This window comes from Alligator sinensis, unplaced genomic scaffold, assembly GCF_000455745.1.
Source record: "Alligator sinensis unplaced genomic scaffold, ASM45574v1 scaffold336_1, whole genome shotgun sequence".
Taxonomy (NCBI): domain Eukaryota; kingdom Metazoa; phylum Chordata; order Crocodylia; family Alligatoridae; genus Alligator; species Alligator sinensis.
Genome location: NW_005842917.1, coordinates 318,346 through 342,987, shown reverse-complemented (window position 1 = coordinate 342,987; position 24,642 = coordinate 318,346). Strand labels below are relative to the sequence as shown.

The 24,642-nt window shown below is 48.0% G+C and overlaps 1 protein-coding gene across 1 annotated transcript; it reads right to left on the bottom strand.

Annotated features, from left to right (window-relative positions):
- Positions 1-8,931: 8,931 nt before the first annotated feature.
- On the bottom strand, positions 8,932-22,364 carry LOC112548080 (natural cytotoxicity triggering receptor 3-like). The gene is made up of 6 exons (XM_025192354.1): positions 22,232-22,364; positions 16,841-16,939; positions 10,982-11,326; positions 10,663-10,788; positions 10,299-10,417; positions 8,932-8,991 (listed from the first exon to the last, which is right to left on the bottom strand). The coding sequence occupies exons 1-6, from the start codon at positions 22,362-22,364 to the stop codon at positions 8,932-8,934; spliced, it is 882 nt and encodes a 293-aa protein (XP_025048139.1).
- Between the last annotated feature and the right edge of the window lie 2,278 nt (positions 22,365-24,642).

Below are 24,642 nucleotides of genomic sequence, written 5' to 3'. Positions count from 1 at the left end.
CCCCCCCCCCCCCAACCCATCTGGAAAGGGATTCAGCCAATGGAAATTCACCCTCTGAGCTTTCTCCACCCTCTGAGGGCATAAAACCCTCTGGGGTGGGGTGTGGAGGCTGTGCCTGTCCCACAATCACCTCTTCCAGCCCTGCCCTGGCCTGTGGTCTCGGCATTTCAGCTGCTCCCTTCCAGAGCCCTCCTGCTCTCACCCCCTGCTCGCACCCCCTGCTCCACTCCCATGAGCCCAGACATCTGGACTCTCAGCCTCCCCTGCTCTCCCACCCCTCACCTCCATTCCCCTCCCAAAGAACCCAGGTGTCTGGGCTCCAACCCCCCTGCTCTCACCCCCACAACCCCCTGCCCCGCTAATCTTGTAGGGGAGAAAAAGGGGAGTCTGTGTGTGGGCCTGTGGAGTTGGAGCACGGGGGGAGCTCAGACACCTGGGTTCTTCCCAGCAGTGGTAGAGCCATGGCTTAGAGCGATGGGGGCAGATCATGTGCCCGGACACCTGGGTTCTCTCCCCAGGGGCAGCCAGCAGAGGAACTGAGAGTGTCAGGCCTGGGTGCGGTGCTGCATCTTCGGGGTCCAATGCCCCGGGTGTGATGCTACCCACAGCCAGAGCCATCCAGCTGGAACGTACAGCACTGTGCGCCGGCCCACATCCAGGTTGGGGGGGCAGGGGGGGGCTGGGAACACCTGGGTTCTCTCCCCAGATCTGGAATAATAAAGGAGGCTTGTGGAGGGGAGCTGGGAGCCCAGACATCTGGGTTCTCACCAGTTCTGGGGGGGAGGGCAGTGAGGGCTACTGGAGGTGAAGTGTTGGGAGCTGGGTTCTCACCAACTCTGTTAGGAAAGTAGGGGCTGGGGGTGGAGCTGGGTGCCTGGACGCCTGGGTGCTCTCCACAGCTCCAGGATGTTGTTCAACCACGATTGCAAAATCTCCCTGTCAGCTTCCTCCTGCCAACAGCTCTGAGCTTCCCCAGCCATGGGGAGAACCTGCCCTCCCTCGCCTGTTTCTTCCTCCCCCCCCACCCCGCCCCATGAAACTGCAGGAGAACCCAGGTGTCCGGGCTCCCATTTCCCCCCGTCCAACCCCCCAACTCCCACTGCCTCCCAGAGAGCCCAGGTGCCTGGGGTCCTCGTTGCACCCATGGATGCTCACATGATGCAAGTAAACCGGTGTGACTGTCTGTGTCTGTCTGCCACCCCCTGCTGGCTGTGACCATGTCCATCCCTTGTCTGTTGATGCCCCGCCCCAACAATCCCATTGGCTGATGGCCCTGTGACCCCACCGGGGTTCCCAGCACCCACTGGCTGGGTATGGGGGGACCCACCACAGCTTCCATTATGGTAGAATCCCCTGTAACCTGCATTATGGTATGACCCAATCAAGACTCCATTGTGGTAGGGCCCATCACAACCTCCACAATGTACTCCTCCATTTCTGTAGGCCCCGCATTAAACTTCCATTAAGGTAGGACCTACCATCAACCTTCCCTTGTTATAAAACCTTCCAAAGTCCTCCATGACAGTGGGATCCTTGTCAACCTCCATATTTGTATGACCCACCATAACCTCCATGGCACAACCCAATCAAGCTTCCATAATGGTAGGACCCACCATAACTTCCACTATAGTAGGGCCCACTGTAACCTTATGGTACAACCCAATCAAGCTTCCATTGTGGTAGCACCCACCACAACAGCTATTGTGGTACAACCCAATTAAGCTTCCCTAATAGTAGGGCCCATCCTCCAACATAACCTCCACATTGGTAGGACCCACTATGAGCTCCATAATGATAGGACCCACCCTAACTCCATTATGGTACAACCCAATCAAGCTTCCATGGTAGTAGGACCCAGCACAACCTCCATTAGGGTAGGACCTGTTATAACCTCTATTATGGTATAACCCGATCAAACTTCCATTACGTTAGCATCCACCACAGCCTGTATTATGGTAGAATCCAATTAAGCTTTCATAATAATAGGAAATAATAATAAAAAATAATCATAATAATAGGGTGCTATGACCCAATCGAGCTTCCATAACATACTCGAGCTTTCTCGACTTCTATTATGGTACAACCCAATTAAGCTTCCATTTCTGTAGGACCCACCACCACCTCAATTAGAGTAGACCCTACCAGAGCCATTTCTGTAGGCCACACACAAAACCACCATTAAGGTAGCACCCACCAACATCCCATTACAGTAGACCTTACCCAAACTTTCATTTGCATAGGTCCCACCATAATAGAGACAGCTGTGACTGGCTGGTGCCCACAAAGACCCCAAGACCACCGCATCCTACTGGGTCCAGGTTTATATGGTGGGAAGGAGCTGAAGAGCAGAGGGCCGAGGGCCAAGGTCTGAGGTTGAGCAAAAAGGGTGGGGGTGGGGGCACAGCAACTTGTCTCCTAGTCCTAGAACATTCAACGGACATTGAAATACTCCAGAATAAGCTCCAGGACATGTCAAGTTTAGAGGATTTACCCCAAATCACAGAATTGGACTTGAAAAATAGTTCTGAGAGAGGATTTGGGGTTTGGAAGCGGGGGGGCTGGGTACCTGGATACATGGGTTCCCTGGGAGCGGGGAAGTGGAGGTGAACCCGGACACCTGGGTTCATCCCTGTTCAGGGAGGGGAGTGGAGCGTGGTGGGCTGGAGAGGGTGGGGCTGGGAGCCTGGATGCCTGGGGTCTCTGCCAGCTCTGAGCAGTGAGTGGGGGCTGGTGGAGTTGCACCGGTGGTGGGGCTGGGAGCCCGGACGCCTGGGTTCTCTGGGTTCCCATTGACTCTGCAGTTTCAGTCTCTGTCTGTTCTGCAAAACTAGAATGAGGTAAAGAAGAGAGATTACAACACCAACCACATGACACACCAGTAGGAGGCTGTGGGTCGGGAGTGAGGGGCACTGGCAGGGCTGGGGGGGAATAGGGGCTGCAGGTCGAGAATGAGGGGCACTGGCAGGGCACCAGCAGGGGTGGCAGGGAAGGGGGGGGTGCAGGTCAGGAGGGAGGGGCACCAGCAGGGCTTGGGGGGAGGTGCTGCAGGGCAAGAGTGAAGGGCACTGGCAGATGGGTGCAGGTCAGGAGAGGGGCACTGCACCTGCAGGGCTGGGGTGGCAGGAGGATGTGGGTTTGGAGTGAGGGGCATCAGCAGGGTTGGGGGCACGCACCCTGCCTTTGGTAATAGAGGCTGGAGCCCAGGGCAGCCATGATGAGACCAGAGACATAGAGCAGCGCCTTCACAAGCAGAACCAGGAGGACAGTAGGTTGGTTGGATCCTTGGCCAGGGCCTGCCCCTGGGAAAGGAGAGCAGAGAGGGTGTTGAGAAATGGAGAGAACCCAGGTAACTGGGGTCCCATTCCCACCTGCTGCCACCCTCCTGGTCCCCTCCCAGAGAACCCAGGCATCCAGGCTCCCAGCTCCCCTGCTCTCACCCACCTGCCCAACTCTCCCCCCAGGGAACCCAGGCATCTCGGGGATTCACAGGGCCTGTCCACATGCAGGTGGGTGCCTTTGCCAGCCATCTCAGTTGCTCCATGCAGGGTCACCAGGCAGCGGGAGGTGCCAGCATTGTAGTGCCTCAGGTCGTGGATCGCCAGGTGAGCACAGCCCTCCTCAAGGAAGACCCGGTCTTCAGGTAGCCTCAGCCACCCCTAAAAGGCGAGGATGCCCGGGGCCACTGCCAGCTCCTTCTCCCAGCAGTAGCTGCCCCCCTGGGCAACCCGCATGGAAGTGTTGTAGGAGCAGGGCAGGGTGACAGAGCCACCCTCCAGGCCCAGCCAGGCTGGGACTCCCAGAGTGCCTGAGGCCAGGACCCTGGAGGGAGGAGAGATGGGGGGAGTCAGTGGTGAGGGGTTGGGAGGCATGTGGGGTTCTGCTCTGCCCCTAGCTGGGGTCCAGGGGGCAACCGGGTTGGTGCAGGTGGGGAGGACTAGCAGCCTTTCTGTATGTTCATCCGTCCATCCCCATACCCCATCCATTCATCAGTCTGTCCCCATACACATCCCCTCCATCCATCTTTTCATCTCCATCCTATGTTCCTTCCTTCCTTTCACACGCCCTTTCCATCCATCCATGTGTCCCTTCCACCCTTGTCTCCGCATGTCCCCTACGTTCATCCATTCGTTCCTATACACACCCCATCCATCCATCCATCCACATGCCCCCTCTTTTTGTATTTTTTTCACTTGATTCTAAATCATGATATTGCATATTTATGCAATATCATAATATTACATAATATTACATAATATTACATAAAACTATCTAATGATAGTTAAATGGGACATAACATGTTACAAATGGTATTTATAAATTAACTAAATTGGAGGTATATTGGATTTAAGACTGTAATTAAATATCATATGCATTATTTCATTTGAAGGTCTTTTAAATATTTTATTACTTTCTTTTATAATGTTATATATATATATATATATATATATATAATGTTATAATGTTTATAATGTTTATTAAATATTGTCTATTATTAAACCTTATGTTCTTTTAACTTTTTTGTTCATTCAGTTTATGCTCATTTTATTTTGTATTCTATGACATATCTTATTTTCCAGTACTTTATTTTGGTCTGAACAATGATATTATGCAAGATATGATGTAATATTATGTAACACATAAATATGCAATAAGAAAATCAGATAAACCTCAGTCAGAGGTATATTGTATTAGACACCATAATGATATCATGTAATTCTTTTTTAGTTTTACAAAAATCAATTTTATTCTTTCATTGTATATTGTTCTATTTTATTGTAGTATTTAAGTTTTTTCTGTGTCTTATTTGTTTATCCTGTGAGCAATGCTAATTGCCTAATGAAACTTCTGCTGTGTGAAGGGCGGGATTTTGGTTGATTTCACTGGCTTCCTGAGCTTCCGTTATGGATTCAAATGAGGTGACCGGAGCTGTGGGGAATAATTACTGGCCATTGCTAAATAGTTTCTGTCCCTAATTTGCATTTTTTGAGGCTGACTGTAGCCAAACCATACATACTTCTGGGCCTAATAGATCACTTTCTTAGGTTGTGAAAGTCAAGGGTAAGTAACTGGTGTATTAATTATATGTATTAGGGTTGTTTATTGTAGGTGTGTTGGGCTAAGGGCATAGGCAGACAAGGTTCTTTGGGTAAATCTGATATCTAGTTGGTCTAAATAAAAGATACCACATCTACCCAAAGAACCTTGTCTGCTTAATTATATGTAATGATTTATATGTGTATTGTATTTACATGAAATGAACATGGTGTGAATCCAGTATGTAATATGCTGTATTGCCAGCAGTAACCTTAAATAAGATATTAAATAATGATATGTCATAACAGTGCATAAAGTATGTTAATTTGCTATAATTTGTGTGCGAACGATCCTTAAATATGCTCTTCTTTAAGATACGTAAGAGTAGATGCTAATATTGCATAATAGATGCAAATTGGTTTTAATCTGTGAGTGAGCTATCTTTAACTATGCTTTTCATTGATTGAGATTATGCAATATTCTGTGCTAGTATTGCATAAAATATGCTAATTCATTTTCACATGTGAGCTATCTTGATTAATGAAAAGCATATAAAAAAGTAGCTAATGCACGTGTATTGACATTTTAATGCAATATTAGCCAATAATACTGCATTTCTTAATCAATTAAGAGAATACTTAAAGATACGTATTATCGGCTAATAATGAATAAAACATGGATTTCAATGTGTGCGTTAACTAGCTTTTAAATGTGCTTTTTGTTAAGTTATGTAATATCATGTGCCATGATTGCATAAAGCATTTTAATTGGTGCCTGAGCTACCTTTAAATATACTGCTCATAAATATACCTTTAAATATACTTCAAATATACTGGCTTGAGTCATACCACAGAATTGTGGAAGGGAGAGGGTGGCCTGGGCTATATCATGTCATTGTGGTGAAAGAGGGTGGCCTGGGTCAGAGCACCTCACCATGGCAGGGTAGAAGGTGGCCTGGATCATACCACAGAACCATAGAGGGAAAGGTGGCCTAGGTCACACCACGTAAACATGGAGGGGAAGAGAGTGGCTTGGGTCACACCATCTGAGCAGGGGGCATGGGGTGGAGTATGGCCTGGATTGTACCATTGGCCGGGGGGCGGGGGGCATGTTGCGGGCTGTACCACGTGATAAGGAGCAGGTGACACATGGTGCAGCATGGCCTGGATTGTACCACGTCATGGAGGAACCTTTTGGCGTGGCCTGAACCACAGCATGTCCTGGGGGGACAGGGAGGGTGTGAGAGCTCTTAGCATGGTGTGGCAGGGCACTGTTGGTGCCTGCCACTTTAAGGGCTGGGTCAAGCAACCAGGAGGTGCTTGATTGTGGCAACCATTTTAGAGCCCTGGCCACCTATATAAACAGAGCAGTTTCCTGCTGGCAGCCAGACAGAAACATCGCCTGGCCGAACTGCTGAATGGAACATCTTCAGGTAGGAGCAGGAGGCTCTTGGTCCTGGGCATAACCTAAAACTGCACCCTGCTGGGAATGGGTGGCCTGGTGGGGCTCCCAGTGGCGTGGGAGCCTCCAGGAAAATACCAGACCACTTACCACCCCGGTGGAAGGTGGGTTGGAGTGCCTCAATAACCCCTAGCCCCCACATCACTGCGGGTAGCAGTTGGGGCCAGGCACGGCTACGGCCACCTGAGCCCCCACGGGGGAGGGAAGCCCCGTAGCCCCAGTGTGGGGGTGGAAGATGTGGAGCCCCAACAAGGATAGGTCCCCAGTGAAGGGGTAGAGATATGGAGCCCCAGCATTGTGTCACCTGGATGCCATCTGTGAGGCTTAGGCTGTGCTGTAGGGAAGGAATGGAGCTGCAGATACCACCCCCTGGCATCAGGGCAAGAATGGGTAGCCTCCTCCCTAACTGGAATCAAGTAAAAAACAACAAGGCGTGGCAGAAAAGTGAGGTGGGCGGTTGGCCCAGAAACAGGTGGGTGAGCCAATGGTGGACCGGCCCCAGGAAAGCCCTCCTGTGACACATGGAAGACGTCCCCCATCATTGGGGGGTTGAATCAATCTCTTGGGGGGGGGCAGGGGGAGACAGGAAATGGGACAGAGAAGAAATGCCCAACACAGTTTGCAAAGAAAAGGGGAGAAGCCAGGTGTGCGGGCCCCCAGGCCCCCGCTGTAGCTCACCAGACCTCGCTCCCCTCTGAACTGAGAGAGAACCCAGGCACCTGGACTCCCATTTCTCCCTGCCCCTCAGTCTGATCCACCAGCCCCCACTTCCCCAAGCTAAGGCAGAACCCAGGCACCTAGGCCATACCTGCTCGTAGCCAGTGCTGATGCCACCACCACAGGCCACCAGGGGCGCTGTGAGCCACCCCTAGGTTGGTTCCCAGTCCCATGAAGCACTGGGGCCAAGCCAAGGTTGGGGGCAGAGGTGTCAGGCTTATAGGGCGATTTCCGTGCCCACACTCCACCCCACCCCCCAGCACCCCCTGCTCTGATCCCTGACCCCCCTCCCCTCCCAGGGTGGGGAGAGAGCCCAGGCATCTGGGCACCTAGGCTGGCCCCAGTGCCAGGCACCAGAGGTGAGATTCACTGCCTCTTCTAGAGGGAGCATTAGGCCCTTTTGTGCAGGTCCAGCCTGATGTCACACTACAGGGGGGCACCAAAGCCAGTCATACCGTCCCCATCTATCCATCCATCTACCCAACACCACATGCCTCCATCTGCCCATCCGATCATTCATCCGTCTGTCCATCCAGCCAGCCATCTGTCCACCCACCCACCCACTTCTGCATCCACCTCCCCATACACGTTCTTTCCATCTACAGGGAGGAAAAGAAAGATGGAGAGTCCCTCCTGCCTCTCTGGTTGGGAGTCCAGACCAGGCTTCACCCTCCCTTCCCCATCCCACTTCCCTGAGATGCTCCCTCTCCCAAAGGAAGGCCAGTGGCCTGTGACCCAAGCAGAAGCTGGGGCTCAGTGCTTGGCCCTTGGCCACAGTGTTTTCATCTTGGCTTTGGCCACAAACAGGTCATCTCTGGGCTGGCCCATCCCGCTCTGCCCAGAGATGCGCAGACCAACCTCTCAGGCTGCCAGAGATTTCTTGGGCATCTTCCCCCAAGGCCCCTCCCTCTGTCTGTCCTCACATTCCTCCTCCATCCATTCCTTTTGCCATCTCCACACACCTCAGCCATCCACAGATTCCCATGCGCCCCTTCTGTTCATCTATCCATCCACCTCACCTTTCCTCCTTCCCCACATCTATCCACTCCTCCATCCCTTCAAGTGTCCTCCATCTGTCTGTCCATCCCCCCAGCCATCTCCTCCTGCCTTATACATCCACGCATTGCCATGCACTTCTTCTAGCCACACCTCTGTCTACCCCCCGCATGCCCACTCGATCCTTCCATCCATCCCTTCCTCCCCACCAACCCCATCTATTCCCACAAGTCCATTCCTTCCCTTCCTTCCTATAGGCTCCCTTCATCCATCCATCAGTTCCTCCCTCCCTCCCCCTGTCCATCCATCCCTCCTAACACCCCCTCCAGTATCTCTTGATCAGCACAGCCCCCTGAGGCACGCCATCTATCCATCCATCCTTTCACCCAGCCACCCCTGCCAATGGGGTATGCTCTTCCTGTTCCACTATCCATCCATTCATCCATTCCTTCCTCCATCCATCCATCCATCTGTCACTTGTTCAAACCCCACTGAGGACTCACCTGCATGGGTACTGCTGGCTCCAGCCTCCCCAGGATTGCAGCGCCTACCCCCGTTATGGACCTCTCTGTCCTTCCGTCCTGTGTCCCAGCCAGCCCGTGTCTATCTGTCCTGCGGCACTGGAGGAAGGTGCAGTTGGTCTTGCTGCTTTCCCAAGCACCCTGGAAACCCCAGTGCTCATATGAAACCAGAACTGAGAAGAAGATGCATCTGCCTGTCATTTTACTGGGGCTCTGTGGGGAAGGGGATGGGGGCCTGGATGCCTGGGTTCTCTTCCTGTATCTGGGACAAGAGAGGAGGCTTGTGACAGGGTGCTGGCAGCCCAGACACCTGGGTTCTCACCAGCTCTGTTAGGAAATTAGGGGCTGGGGGTGGAGCTGGGTGCTTGGACGCCTGGGTGCTCTCCACAGCTCCAGGATGTTGTTCAACCAAGTAAACCAGTGTGACTGTCTGTGTCTGTCTGCTACCCCCTGCTGGCTGTGACCATGTCCAACCTTTGTCTATTGATGCCCCACCCCAACAATCCCACCGGCTGATGGCCCTGCAACCCCACGACCTTTCCCACCTGGGTTCCCAGTGCCCATTGGTCTGGTATGGGGGGACCCAATCAAGTTTCCATTATGGTAGGACCACCCCATAACTTGCATTATGGTATAACCCAATCAAGACTCCATTGTGGTAGGGCCCATCACAACCTCCACAATCAACTCCTCCATTTCTGTCGGCCCTGCATTAAACCTCCATTAAGGCCCCACCCTAAACCTTCTATTGTCCTAAGACCTACCAAAGCCCTCCATGACAGTGGGATCTTTGTCAACCTCCATATTTGTATGACCCACCATAACCTCCATGGCACAACCCAATCAAGCTTCCATAATAGGAGGAAGCCCACCCCACCCCCCAACCTCCATATTGATAGGACCAACCTCAGCTTCCATTATGGTACAACCCAATCAAGCTTCCACTACGGTAGGACCCACTATAACCTCCATTTTTATAAGACCCACCACCACCTCCATTACGGTAGACCCTATCAGAGCCATTTCCGTAGGTCCCACAGAAAACCACCATTATGGTAGCACCCACCAACACCCCATTACAGTAGACCCAGCCCAACTTCCAGTTTTGTAGGCCCCACCATAACAGAGACAGCTGTTACTGGCTGGTGCCCATAAAGCCCCAAGACTGACGCATTCAGCTGGGACCAGGTTTATTTGGGGGGGGGGGGGAGGAGCTGAAGAGCAGGGGGACAAGGGACAAGGGCTGAGCTTCAACAACAAGGGGGTGGGGGTCCTAATCCTAGGACATTTGACAGGTGCTGAAATACCCCTGAATCATCTCCAGGAAACTTCAGGTTCAGAAACAACAGGATTTACCAAAAATCACAGAATTAGCCCCCAAAACAGTTCTGGGAGAGGACTGGGGGTTCAGCATGGGGGGCCGGGAGCCTGGATATGTGGGTTCCCTGGGAGGGGAATCGGGGTGTGAACCCGGACACCTAGGTTCATCCCTGTTCAGGGAGGGGAGTGGAGCGTGGTGGGCTGGAGAGGGTGGGGCTGGGAGCCTGGATGCCTGGGGTCTCTGCCAGCTCTGAGCAGTGAGTGGGGGCTGGTGGAGTTGCACCGGTGGTGGGGCTGGGAGCCCAGACGCCTGGGTTCTCTGGGTTCCCATTGACTCTGCAGTTTCAGTCTCTGTCTGTTCTGCAAAACTAGAATGAGAGGAAAAAGAGGAAGAGAAGAGAAACCACAATTGAGTGATGTAGCTACATGACACACTGGTAGGGCTGGGGGGAACAGGACCTGCAGGTCGGAAGTGAGGGACACCAGCAGGGCTGGAGTGGGCGGGCATTGATCGGGGACTGCAGGCCAGAAATGAGAGGGCACCAGCAGGGCTGGGGTGGCGGGAGGATGAGGGCTGGGAGTGAGGGGCATGAGCTGAGTGGGGGGCACTCACCCTGCCTTTGGTAATAGAGGCTGGAGCCCAGGGCAGCCATGATGATGCCAAGGACATAGAGTAGCGCCCTCACAAGCAGAACCAGGAGGACAGTAGGTTGGTCAGACCCTTGGGCTGGGCCTGCCCCTGGGGGAGCAGAGCAGGAGAGAATGCTGGAGAATGGAGAGATCCCAGGTATCTGGGGTCCCACTCCTGCCTGCTCTCACCCCCTGGTCCACTTCCACAGAACCCAAGCATCTGGGCTCCCAGCCCCCACTGATCTCCCTCCCGCCCCGCCTCCCCTCCCCTCCCAGAGACCCCAGGCATCCAGGTTACTCACCAGGCCTGTCCACGTGCAGCTGGGTGCCATTGCCTGCCGCCTCAGGTGCTCCGTGTAGGGTCACCAGGCAGCGGTAGGTGCCAGCATCATAGTGCCGCAGGTCATGGATCTCCAGGTCTGCCCGGCCCTCCTCAAGGAAGACCCTGGCCTCGGGCATCCCCAGACGCCCCTGAAAGGGCAGGACCCCTGGGGCCACCTTCAGCCCTGGCTCCTTCTCCCAGCGGTAGCTGCCCACTTGGGGACCCTGCACAGAGGTGTTGTAGGAGCAGGGCAGGGTGACAGAGCCACCTTCCAGGCCCCAGGCCCAGTTGGGTTGGGACACCCAGAGCTCCTGGGACCAGGACCCTGGAGGGAGGGGAAATGGGGGGAGTCAGTGGTGAGGGGTTGGGAGGCATGGGGGGTTCTGCTCTGCCTAGTTGGGTCCTAGGGGGCAACCGAGTTGGTGCAGGTGGGGAGGACTAGCAGCCTTTCCTTATGCTCATCTATCCATCCCCACACCCCATCAGTTCATCCATCTGTCCATCTGTCCCCATATACATCCCCTGCATCCATCTTTCCATTCATCCTTCCATCATTCATCTTTATATCTTCCTTCCTTCCTTCCTTCCTTCCACACACCTTCTCCATCCATCCCTCTGTCTATGTTCCCCTTCCACCCGTCTCTCTACCCATCCCCACATAGGCTGCAGAAGGCTGGGGCTAATGGGGCTTACCCCCACAAATGCAGGGCAGTGGTGGCAGTACAGAGGGCCACAGGGCAGCCTGGGCATGGGCTCCTGAGTGGCTGCAGTAAGGTTGGCAGGAGCACACGTAGACACAGACATAGAGCAGTGTCCACCACAACAGGTAAGTCTGTCATGAGGAAGAGGCATGGGGGTGCAGATCGAGGCCCCCCCAGTGAGGGAGGGAGTGGGGCAGAGGCAGGGAAGAGGCAGGGGCAGGGGCAGGAGTGAGTGGGAGCCTGGGGTCAGGGTGAGTTCTGTGACACTCGGAGCCTGGGTGGCTTATCCAGGGGGGCGAGGGGGCTCCCACTGCTGTGCGCACCCTGGGGGGCACGTGTTCCCCAGATCTGTGTGTGTGGTAGAGGCGGTTGCCACTGTGTGCTGGGCTGTGCACCCCACTGCTGCTGCCCTGGGAGTGGTACAATGCCAAGTGCCTGCTGCGTGCTGACCATGCCATGTTCCCTGCCTGCCTGACAGCGGCTGACACATGGTGTTGTGCCATTCCCAAAGCAGCGGCAGCAGGGCACACAGCCCAATGCACAGCAGCAGCCTCCGCTGCCCCGCCCAAAGATTCAGGGGGCACATGCCTGCCAGACCTCCACGGGGGTGAGCGCAGCAGCAGAAGCCACCACCCCCCATACCCCTGGACAAGCCACCTGGGGTCCAAGCATCCCATGACCTACCCTGGCCCCAGGGGGTCCATTCACTCCAGCCCCAGCCCCTTCCCTGGCTCTGCCCAACTCCCTCCCTCACTGCAGGGGTTTTGATTTGCACCCCCCACGCCCCTTCCCCATGACAGACTTACCTGCTGGAGGATTGGCATGCATAAGCACGCATGTGTTCAGGCCCCGCAAATAATATTTTCTCCTTCCACCTGTGCATCCACATGGCCCCTACGTTCATCGATCCATCCTTCTCCCCACAAACCCTCTCCATCCATCTGTCCATTCATTTTTACATCTTCCTTCCTTCCTTCCACACACCTTCTCCATCACTCCATCTGTCTATGTGCCCCTTCCAGCCTTCCCTCTACCCATCCACATGCTCCCTACATTCATCCATCCCCATACACACCCCCTCCATCCATCCATCCACATGCCCCTCCTTTTGTATCTTTTTACTTGCCTCTAAATCATGATATTGCACATTTATGTATTCCATAATATTACATAAAAATTGTCTATGTTACAAATGGGATTTATAGATGAACTATATTTATTAAATATTGTATGCATTATTTCATTTGATGTTCTTTAAAATATTTTATCACTTTCTTTTATATTCTTTTACATTTTACAATATTCATTATTTTATTAAATATTTTCTATTATTATTTTATATTCTTTTAAATATTTTGTTATTTCATGTTATGCTTATTTTATCTTATAGTCTATGGTATATCTTATTTTCTAGTATTTTGTTTTGGTCTGAACAATGATATTATGCAAGGTATGATGCACTATTATGTAACACAGTGTTTCCCAACTGGTGTGCCATCAGGTATGCCGAGGTGTGCTGTGGCATTTTGGGCTGGAGCCTCACCCCTCCCGCCTGCTGTTGCTGTGGACACAGAGTGATGGGGAGCGTGGCTCCAGCCAGGCATGGGGCATTTCCCCGGCCCAAAATGCTATCCGGCTGGCCGCACACCATCTCCCCCCCGCCGGCCCCCGCCAGCCCCCGCACTCCATGCCTGGTTTGTCATCGTGCTTTTTTATTTAGGTAAATGTGCTGTGGGGCAAAAAAGGTTGGGAAATGCTGATGTAACATAAATATGCAATAATAATATCAGATATACCTCAATCAGAGGTATATTGGATTAGACACCATAATGATATTGCTTATATAATATTTTATTTTAGCTTTAAAAAACAGTTTTATTTTTTCATTGTATGTTATTCTATTTTATCGTAGCATTTACGCTTTTCCTGTGTCTTGTTTGTTTATCCTGTGACTAACACTAATTGTCCAGGAAACAAATTTCCTAACAAAACCTTCCTCTGTGTGAAGGGTAGGATTATGGTCAATTTTATTGACTTCCTGAGCTTCCATTATGGATTGAAATGAGGTGACTGGAGCTGGGGGAATAATTACTGGCCACTACCAGACTCCATAACAAACAAATGCATATTTTATGCTAAATACTTTCCATCCCTAATTTACATTTTTGAGGCTGACCATAGCCAAGTCATATTCGCTTCAGGGCCTAATCAACTACTTTCTGGGATGGTGAGACCCCAGGGTAATTAACTGGTGTATTAATTATACGTATTAGGATTGTTGGTTACAGCCGTGTTGGTCTAAGGACACAGGCAGACAAGGTTCTTTGGGTAAATCTGATATCTTTTAGACCGACTAAATTTTAGTTGGTCAAATAAAAGTTTGAATATTATTAGTAGCTGGACTACATCTACCCAAAGAACTGTGTTGCTTAATTATGTAACGATTTATATGTGTATTGTATTTATATGAAATGAACATGGTGTGAATTGAGTATGTAATATGCCAAACATAGGCAATGTGTAGGGGGTGCACGGCGGTGCACGTGCACCCCCTGAGAGTATTGTTGCCCTCCTTGAGAGCAAGCGCTCTCGGCTTAGGCGACAGGCAAGGGGGGCAGGCAGAGCACTGGTGCCTCACCTGGGAAGTGCCTCTGGCACTTCTGGCACTTCCGGCACTTTCAGGCTCGGCGTCCGGCCACAGGAGGCACCCTGGCCCCGCTGCCGACACCTCCATGGCTGCCTGCAGACGGTCCCCACTTGGCCTGCCCTCGCCACCAACACCCACATCACTGCCTGCATGCAGTCACTGTGCCCCCCCGCCACCTCAGGAGGCACGCATAGCCAGAGATGCCGTATTGCCTGTACATTAATAAGATATTAAATAATGATATGTCATAACAGTGCATAAAATATATTAATGTGTTATCATTTGTGCATGAGCAATCATTAAATATGCTCATCATTAAGATATATAGAAGTAGATGCTAATATTGTGTAAAATATGCTAATTGGTTTTAATTTGTGAGTGAATTATCTTTAACTATGCTCTTCATTGATTGGCAACTGTTGATCCTCCTGGATCATGGTGTATGCATGAGGGCTACCCAGACCTTTGATGCATATGCCTGGGCAGGAATTTTTGGAGGAGTATAAGCTGCCCAGACCCACCATCCTTCCTTTAGGCCACTGAGACAGAATCCAAAGACCAGACTAAGTCCATATGTTTGGTGCCTCTATGGCTGTAATTGTGTAAGTGTCTAGAAATCGAAGCCAGGTCTCCTGTGTGGTAGACAAGAATTCTACCACTGAACCACAGGGGACTCCTATTGTCAGCTAATAATGTATAAAACGTGTGCGTTAACTAGGTTTTAAATGTGCTCTTCATTAAGTTATGTAATACTATGTGCTATGATCTCAAAAGCATTTTAATTGGTGTGTGAGCTACCTTTAAATATACTGTTCATTGATAAAGATACATAATGTTATATACTAATATTGCATAGAATATGTTAATTTATGTTAAAGTGTGCATTAACTAGCTTGAAATATACTATTAAGATATGTAATATTATGTGCTAATATGGCATAAAATATATTAATTAATTTTAATGCGTGCATGAACTAGCTTTAAATACCTTCTTCATTAAAATATGCAATATTATGTGCTACTGTTGCCTGAAATATTTTAATTTATTTTAAGTGGTCATGAGCTGTCTTTAAACATGTTTTTCATTTATAAATATAGGTAATATTATGTACTAATATTACATAGAATACATTTTTATTTTAATATGTGCATGATTTTTTTTAAATATGCTTCTAAGATATGTAATATTATGTGCTAATTTTGCATAAAATATATTAATTAGTTAATGTGTGGGTGATCTATCCTTAAATACCCTTTTCATCAATTAAGATATATACTATCATGTGCTAATATGGTATAAAATCAGTTAATTCCTTTTAATTGGTGCATTACCTTAGTTGGTGAAGAGCATGTGTAAAGATAGATAACACACCAATTAAAAGGAATTAACCTATTTGATTCCATATTCACATATAATAATATTAAATATGCGAACAAACAACATGCTTAATGATAATTATGTAATCTTATGTGTTTATGTGGCATAAAATATGGTAATTTATGTTAAAGTGTGCGTGGATTAGATTTAAATTTGCTCTTTAATAATGGAGTTATGCTACATTACCTGTTATTATTGCATAAAATATTTTAATTCATTTTAATTTGGGACTGAGCTATCTTTATTGAAGAAGATAAGTAATATTATGTACTAATGTTGCATAGGCTATGTTAATTTATTCTAACGTGCATTAACTAGCTTTAAGTACGCTCTTCATTGATGAAGATGGGCTAATATGACATAAAATAAGTTAATTTATTTTAACTGGTGCATTGTCTTAATTAATGAAGAGCACATTTAAAGATAGTTAGCATACCACTTAAATCAAAATAACCTGTGCTATGCCATATTAGCTCATAATATTACCTATCTTCATCAACGAGGACCATGTTTAAAGATAGTTACATAATATTAGGGGCTGATATGATGTAAAATAGGTAAATTCATGTCTATTTGTGTAGGAATGGTCATCAACTACCTCCATTGATTAAGACACATCATATTATCTGCTAATATTCTGTAAAATAGGTTAATTAATGTTAATTTGTGTGGAAATTAATTACCTCCTTCATTCATTAAGGTGCTTCATATTATCTGCTAATATTCCATAGAATACATTAATTCATGTTAACTAGTATAGGGACAGTTATTAACTTTGTCCTTCATTGATTAAGGTGAGTCATGGTATCTGCTAATATTCCATAGAATAGGTTAATTCATGTTAAATTGTGTGGGATCAATTTTAACTACCTTCTTCGTTGATGAAAACACATCATATTATCTACTAATATTATGTGAAATAGGTTAATTCATGTTAATCTGTATGGGAATGATCATTAACTAATTCCTTCATTGATTCAGATGTATCATATTATCTGTTAATATTCTGTAAAATAGGTTAATTTATATTAATTTGTGCCTGAGCTATCAAACACACTCTTCCTCCCCAATCTGTCTGTCCATCCACCTCTCCAACCCTTCCACCCCACTCACCTGTCAAGAGGGTCCCGATCCCCAACAGGGTCCCCAGAGCCATTTGGTGCTCACGGCCCCGCCAGATCTGGACCAAAGATTGACGGGCGCTGGACTGAGCTGTGGGGAAGGGAGGAGGAGGATGGGGGTCCGGAAATGGGGGTGGGGACCAGGGAAGGCAGGCACCGGCAGTGGTGAGCGTGACCTGCTGGTGACCTGGGGCCCAGTGGCAGGGGAGGTGTCAGAACCCAGCCTCCGGGGTTCACACACCTCCCTCCCCCCTAACAGGCAGGATGGGGAGGTGAGAAGCAGGGTTGGGGGCTGGAAGCCCAGGTGCCTGGGTCTGTTAGGCAGTGGGGTCTAGCGGGTTGGAGCAGGGGGAAATGGGGAGACTGGACACTTGGATTCTCTGAAAGGGGAGTTGGGGGCTAGAGGGTTGCAATAGGGAGAGCTAGATGCCCGGACACCTGGGTTCTCTGGGGGGTTGGATCAGTGGGGGGCAGAAGACGAGACACCTGGGTTCTCTGGGAGGGGAGTAGAGCTGGAGGGTTAGAGCAGGGCGAGCTGCGAACCCAGATGCCTGGGTTCTCTCCAGTTGTGGGAAGGGTGGGGGCTCTTCCATTTCACTTCCACCACCAAGTACTCTGCAGACCCGAGACCCTCTCACAGCCAGGCTCTTCTTCCACCAGTTTCGATCTCTGCACATGGAAACATCTTCTGACTTCACCTGACCACATGGGACTCCCAAAGGTGCCAGGTACAGAACCCCCTCATGTAGCACCCCCTCCAGGCCTAGCCTATGTCCCTGAAATCCTTCCCCCTTCCAAACCAGTACAGAACACTACAGGCTCCTTGCCACTGCCTTACCCCCCTTGCAGCTGAAACCCAGGCATTTGGCTAGAAGAACCCCCTTCACCCTTTCTGGATGCCAATGCTTCTACCAAATATGCCTGGATCTCTGCAGAAGAAATCTAAGAATTGCCTCCAAAAATCATGTTTTGGCCTTGAGTTTAAGTTCAGGGGGACCAAACCCAGGCATCCAGCCCAGACTGGGGCCTGATCCCCTTACTAATGAGCTCCAGTGGCTTCTGGGACTGAGAACACCCACAATCAGGCCTGTGCCTCTCAGCCAGGGGCTGCCATGGTAAGCTGACAGACTTGAGACCCTATAAAAGGTGCTGCAGCCCTTGAGACCCATGAGATTTATCCACATTCATACAATCCTCAAGTGGAAACCAGAGACTCTCAGTAGTAATCAGTGGATCCCAACCTTCCTCCCATAGCTGGGGGCTGCTTGAGATCTGCAAGACTCTCTGTGGGATTATTGCCCCCATAGTCAAAAAATGTAAGAGCCTAAGAAGGACTAGATGGGGTCAGACCCATGGGCCATCTAGCCCCATATCTCATCCCTGACAGCAGCCAGGGTGAATGCTATAGAGGGAGAGCACTGAATTGGATAGATCTACTGTGATCTATCCCTTATTCAGCAGCCTCCCTGGCTCCCACCATCACTGGGTGAGAGATGCCAGAGGAGACAGCTCCACCCGTCCTGTTTGACAGCAATGGATAAATCCATCCTTCATGAGTTCATCCAGTCCCAAGTTGAACCCAGCTCTGCTCTCAGCCTCTACCCCATCTGGTGGCTATGAATCCCATATGTTAATGACCTGCTGGCATCCAAAGGTCCTTTCTCTTGTTCGTTTTAGACCCATTACCTTCTATTTTCAGTGGGTTCTCCCTGTTCTGGTCTTCTGGGACCTGGGGAACAACAGGTCCTGAGTCATTTGGTCTACACCCTTCATGGTGTGATAGACCTCCATCCTTTCTCCCGTTCAGCTGACTCTTTTCCAAATGGAATTTCTGGTCTCTCCTGAGATGGTAAAGGCTTCAGGTCCTTTCTCTGAACATTTTCTACCTTCAGGGCTTCTTAGACCTTAATGCTGGAGGGCAAGAGAGGAACAGTAGAAAAAACTGGTCATACCCAAGTCACCCTCCATTTCGGTGTCCAATCTCTGCCTCTGTAACACAGGAGATTGAGCAAGATGGACTTGGGTCTGACCCAGTGAATGGCAGCTCTTATGGGGTTTTTTTTCTCTGCCTTCTTTTTACCTGTTTTTATCTTTACCTGATAACATACAAAGAAAAGGTGGAATCGGGGCGGTTTTTTGTTTTCCGTTGGCTGTGAAACGAGCGAAGATTGTCGTTAACTTTGACCTGAAAGTGACAACTCAAAGGTAGAAGAGAATTGTTCTTCTGAATGTGAAATGAATGAACACAGATGGTAGATTACATGGAGTTTCAACCTGAAACTGACAAGCAAAAGGGAGAAAATCAATTGTTCTACTTTATGGTAAATTAACGAATGCAGCCGGTGGATTGCTTTCAGTTTTAACATAAAACTCACTGATAAAAGATAGAAGAGAATTTTTCTTCTAAAAATGAACTGAATGAATAAGGCTGGTAGATTATTTCTAATTTCAACATGAGACTGACCAATAAAATGGAAAAGAGAATTTTCCTTCTTAATGTGAAATGAACTAATAAACCTTGTAGATTACTTTTAGTTTTAATGTGAAACTGGCTGATAAAAGGGAGAAGATTAATTGATTTACTTAATCAGCCAACTTTATTTATTCTTTTAACATACTTTTAGTTTTCATGTGAAACTAATAAGTGAAGGGAATTGTTGTTCTACATGTGAAATATATTAATACAGCTGGTAGATTGCTTCAGTTTTAACATGAAACTGACTAATAAAAGGCTGAAAAGAATTAATCTTCTTAAGGTGAAATGAACAAATACAGCTAGGAGGTTACTTTTAGTTTTAACCTGAAATTGACTGATACGAGGAAGAAGACTAATTATTTTTCCTAATGTGAAGTTAATGAAGAAGGTTGGTAGTAGATGACTTGCAGTTTTAACCTGAAACTGGCCAATAAAAGGTAGAAGAGAATTATTATCCTTAATATCAAATGAATGATTAAAGCTGGTAGATTTACTTTTATTGGTCAATTTCACTTTAAAACTATAAGGGAGAAGATCAATTGTTTTACTGAATGTTCATTGTGGAATACAGTTGGTAGTTTGTTCGGTTTTCACTTCAAACTGACCAATAAAATGCAAAAAAGAATGAATCTTCTTAAAGTGAAATGAACAAATACAGATAGGAGGTTACTTTTAGTTATTTTAAACCTGAAAGTGAGCAATAAAAGGGAGACCAATTGCTTAATGTTAACATTAAATTAAGGAATACAGCTGGTAGACAGCTTTCAGAATTAACATGAAATTGACCCCCCAAAAAGGTAGAAGAAAATCATTTTTCTTAAGATAAAATGAAATAATACATCTGGTAAATTACTTTTGGTTTTTATGTGAAACCGAAAAATAGGAGGGAGAAGATCAAGTTTTTTCTCTGAATGTGAAATGAACAAATAAGGCTGGTAGATTACTTTTAGTTTTAATCTGAAACTGATAGATAAAAGCTAGAAGAGAATTATTTGTCTTAACATGAAATGAACTAATAAAGCTAATTGATTGCTTTTAGTTTTAACTCGAACCTGGTAAATAAAGGGGAGAACATCAATTGTTTCCCTTAATGTTAAATTAGCGACTATGACTGGTAGATTGCTTTCATTATTAATGTGAAATTGACCAATAAAAAGTGGAAGAGAAAGCTTTTAATTTTCATGTGAAACCAGGATTCTGGTTTTCTCTGATTTAAAAAAAAATCCCCAATTTTTGGATTTAAAAAAGTAACCCCAAATCCACATTTTATCTTGATTAAAATGAAACACCACATGTATATATTAGTGGTGTTTCATTTTAACCATGGAAAGATGTGGATTTGGGGTTAGTTTTTAATCCTAAAATTGGCGATTTTTTAAAATCAGAGAAATCCAGGATCCCTGCTGATAAATAAAAGGGAGAAGATTTAAATTGTGTTTCTTAATGTGAAATTAATAAATAAGGCTGGTAGGTTACTTAGAGTTTTAACATGAAACTAGCCAATAAAAGGGAGAAGAGAATTATTCTTCTTAATAGGAAATGAACAAATAGGGCTAGTTGATTACTTTTAATTTTAACATGAACTTGCCACATACAGTAGAGTATCTGGAAAGTCATTTACCCCTGGAAGGTTTTATATTAGCCAAATCATCGGCCCATAGTTGGGTTTTGCTGGTTGTTGAGACAATGGTGCATTGTGCACTGGGAACTTAAAACCTTGCCCAGAACCAGGCGTTTATTTCATGCTGGGGTTTTTTTTAATATTTCCTGTCCAGGACAGGAATTAAGGCCCAGGTATCAGCACTTTCTACAGCTGTGTTTGATCATCCAGAAAAACTGATAATCAAGATTGAAGGCAATACTAATTAGTCCTGATTAATTGACTTTCTACTGTATCGTAAATTAACTAATTGGGTTGGAAACATTTTTTTCAGCTAACCATAAATGCACGCACAAAAAGGCAATCAAGGGCCTCTAGGGTGTGCGCTACGTGATAGAGGTGGTAGCAAAGATATTAGTTTTAATGATAACAATGATAGTGATTGTAATGACGATAATGATAATTACTGTCACCATCACTGCAATCATTGCTACCCGATAGCTGTGATAGCAATGATACTAGTAGTAGCAGTAGTCAACCACTGATCCTTCTGGATTACGGTGTATGAGTGAGAGGTCACTAGGACTGTTGATGCGTATGCCTAGGCAGGAGTATGGAGGAGAGGAGGCTGCCCAGACCTTCCATCCCACCTTTAGGCCATTGAGACTGTATCCAAGGCCAGACTGAGTTTGGGCAGGCAGTGCCTCATTAGCTGTAACTATCTTACCTGCATATCTGGGAGTCAAACCCAGCTCTTCCACACAGTGGGCAAGGATTCGACCACTGATCACAACAGCGGGTGATATTTGTTGTAATGATGATACTAATAATAGTAATAGAAATGATGACGGTAATGATAACAGTAATCGTTTCTATCATTACTATCACTATGATACAAGTAGTAATGATGATAGTGATGATGTAATAATTGCTATCAACATTATTCTCATTACTATTCTCATTACTATTACCATCACTTTCAACATTACTACAATCATTTTGACTAGTATCTTTGCTATTACTACTACTACCATCATCATTACTATCATTGCTATCACCATGGTAGTAACAATGATGATAGTAATGATAGTAGTAAAAATAATGACAGTGATAATAATGGCAGTCATTACTATTGTTGCTATTACTATGGTACTAGTAGTAATGATGACAGTGATGATAATAGTAATGATTACTGTTGTTATCACTATCATTACTACTAGCACCATAGTAATAGTAATGATAGTAATGATTGCTGTTATCATCACTGTCATCATTTTTACTACTATTATTACTACTAAAATTCCTACCAGTTTCACTGCTATCATCACTAATGATTCCACTACCACTATCATCATTACTACCATCATCATTACTAGCATGATAATGGTGGTAGCAATGGTAATAATGATGATGGGTGATGGCAGCAATAACCATTGTCATGGCCGTTATTCCTGCTGTCATTTTTATCATTATCAGTATAGTCATCATTATTTTATTGTTACCATTTTGCTATTTTATTGGTATTGTTTTATTGTTGCTGTTACACCCACAGAAAGGTAACACTTGGGTAAATCTCAGATCAAGATGGGAGATTATTTTCAGCGTCACCACATGGACAAATATGTTTCGAATCAAATGGAGAGATTTTGTGCATTTTTTTAGTTTTTCACACAAAATCACAAGCACTCTGCTGTTACCACTAGAGATGGAGGATTCCTTTGAGTTGTACCCTGAAATACTGCAGCTGTCTGGAGAGAACCAGAAGATGGGTTTTAATTAATAACGTGAAACTTATGTATTTTGTACATTTTCTGCTAAAGCTGAAACAAAAACTTAACCTAAGAACATCAGAGCTGCCATAGACTGGGCCAGACCTTGGTCCATGTTGCCTGGTCTCTTATGTCCCATGGGGGCAAAGAGTGGATGCTGGAAGGGGGACTGAACTGGGTCTAACCAGGGTTTTTGCCACTGTTCCTCTCCCACCTGAAGCCTCCAGCATTTAAGGTCTAGGAAGTTCTGATTCAGAAGCCTCACTCCTGTGCTCATTGGCTACAAATGCCCCTTTCCTCCAAGAATGAGTCCAATCCCTGTTTGAATTTGGCTGAACTCTCAGCTTCCACCTCTAGCAGGCTGTTGGAGCCAGAGGCTACAGCCCAGCTGTGGGCTGTAATGCTAAGTACAAGCTGCTCAGGAGGACTGAGCAACAATCTGGAAGACAAGGATGGAGTGCACCCTCAGCAAGTTTGCAGATGACACCAAGCTGGGGGCAGTAGTTGATACGCTAGAGGGTAGGGCTAGGATTCAGAGAGAGCGCAATAAATTGGAGGATTGGGCCAAAAGAAATCATATGAGGTTCAACAAGGACAAGTGCAAAGTGCTGCACTTAGGACAGAACTGTCCCATGCACAGGCTGGGGACTGACTGGCTAAGCAGCAGCTCTGCAGAAAAGGACCCAGAGTTCACAGTTGGCAAAAAGCTGAATATGAGCCAACAGTATGCCCTAGTTGCCAAGGCTAATGGCATCCTGGGCTGCATAAGTAGAAGCATTGCCAGCAGATTAAGCGAAGTGATTCTTCCCCTCTATTCAGCATTGGTGAGGCCACATCTGGAGTCCAGTGTTGGGGCCCCACTCCAGAAAGGATGTGGGCAACATATGCTGTGGAAGGCTGGGACAAATGGGGTTTAACCCCATCAGTACAGGGCAGCGGTGGCAGGGCAGAGGGCCACAGGGCAGCCCAGGCATGGGCTCTGGGTGGCTGCAGCAAGGCAGGGAGGGCACACACAGACACAGGCACACAGCCACAGCCTGTAGCAGCCTGGTGGCATGTAGAGCACTGACCACGACAACAGGTAAGTCTGTCATGTGGAAGGGGCATGGGTGGCCAGATCGAGACCTCCACAGTGAAGGAGAGAGTGAGACAGAGGCAGAGGCAGGGGCTGGGATGAATGGGTCACTGGGGCTGGGGTGGGTTGTGGGATGCTCGGAGCCTGTGCGGCTCGTCTAGGGGTTTTGGAGTGGGGGGGCTCCCTCCACTGCCCATACCCCAGCAGAGGCTCAGAGAGTACATGCCTCCTGAATCTGTGTGGGGTGGAGGTGGTTGCTGCTGTGGGCTGGGCTCTGTGCCCGGCTGCTGCTGCTACGGGAGTGGCACAATGCCATGTGCCTGCCATGCGCTAACCACACCATGTCCCCTGCCTGCCCAGCAATGGCCAGCACATAGTGTCACACCACTCCCAAGGCAGCAGTAGCAGGGCCAGAGCCCAGCATACAGCAGCAGCCACCTCTACCCCGTGCACAGATCCAGGGGCACATGCCTCCCAGGCCTCCACCAGGGTGCCCACAGCAGCAGGAGGTCCCCTGCCCCACCCCATGCCGCTGGACAAGTTGCCCAGGCTCCAAGCATCCCACAACCTGCCCTGGCTCCTGGGGCCCCATTCACCCCAGCACCTGCCCCTGCCTCTGCCCCACTCCCTCCCTCACCATGGGGACCTCAATATGCTCCCCACTGTGGTGACGCATAGGGGGTTCATGGGGGTGCAACGGCACCCCCTGAGAGCGCTGTTGCACCCCCTGACAGCAGCATTTCCCATTTAGGCGACGAGTGGGGGGGCAGACAAGAGTGCTGGTGCCCCCCCTTAAAGCATCAGCTGGGGAATGGGGGTGCCAGGAGAAGTGATCCCCATGGTCCCCCCGTGACTGATCATGCTGACGGGGGGC

Coding starts and splice junctions, on each gene's coding strand:
- LOC112548080 (XM_025192354.1), bottom strand. CDS start 22,364: ATGACAATGGTTATTGCTGCCATCACCCATCATCATTATTACCATTGC. Junction 16,940..22,231: donor TGATGATAGCAGTGAAACTG/GTAGGAATTTTA, acceptor CCTTCCCCACAG/CTCAGTCCAGCGCCCGTCAA. Junction 10,789..10,981: donor GCTGCACGTGGACAGGCCTG/GTGAGTAACCTG, acceptor CTGCTCCCCCAG/GGGCAGGCCCAGCCCAAGGG.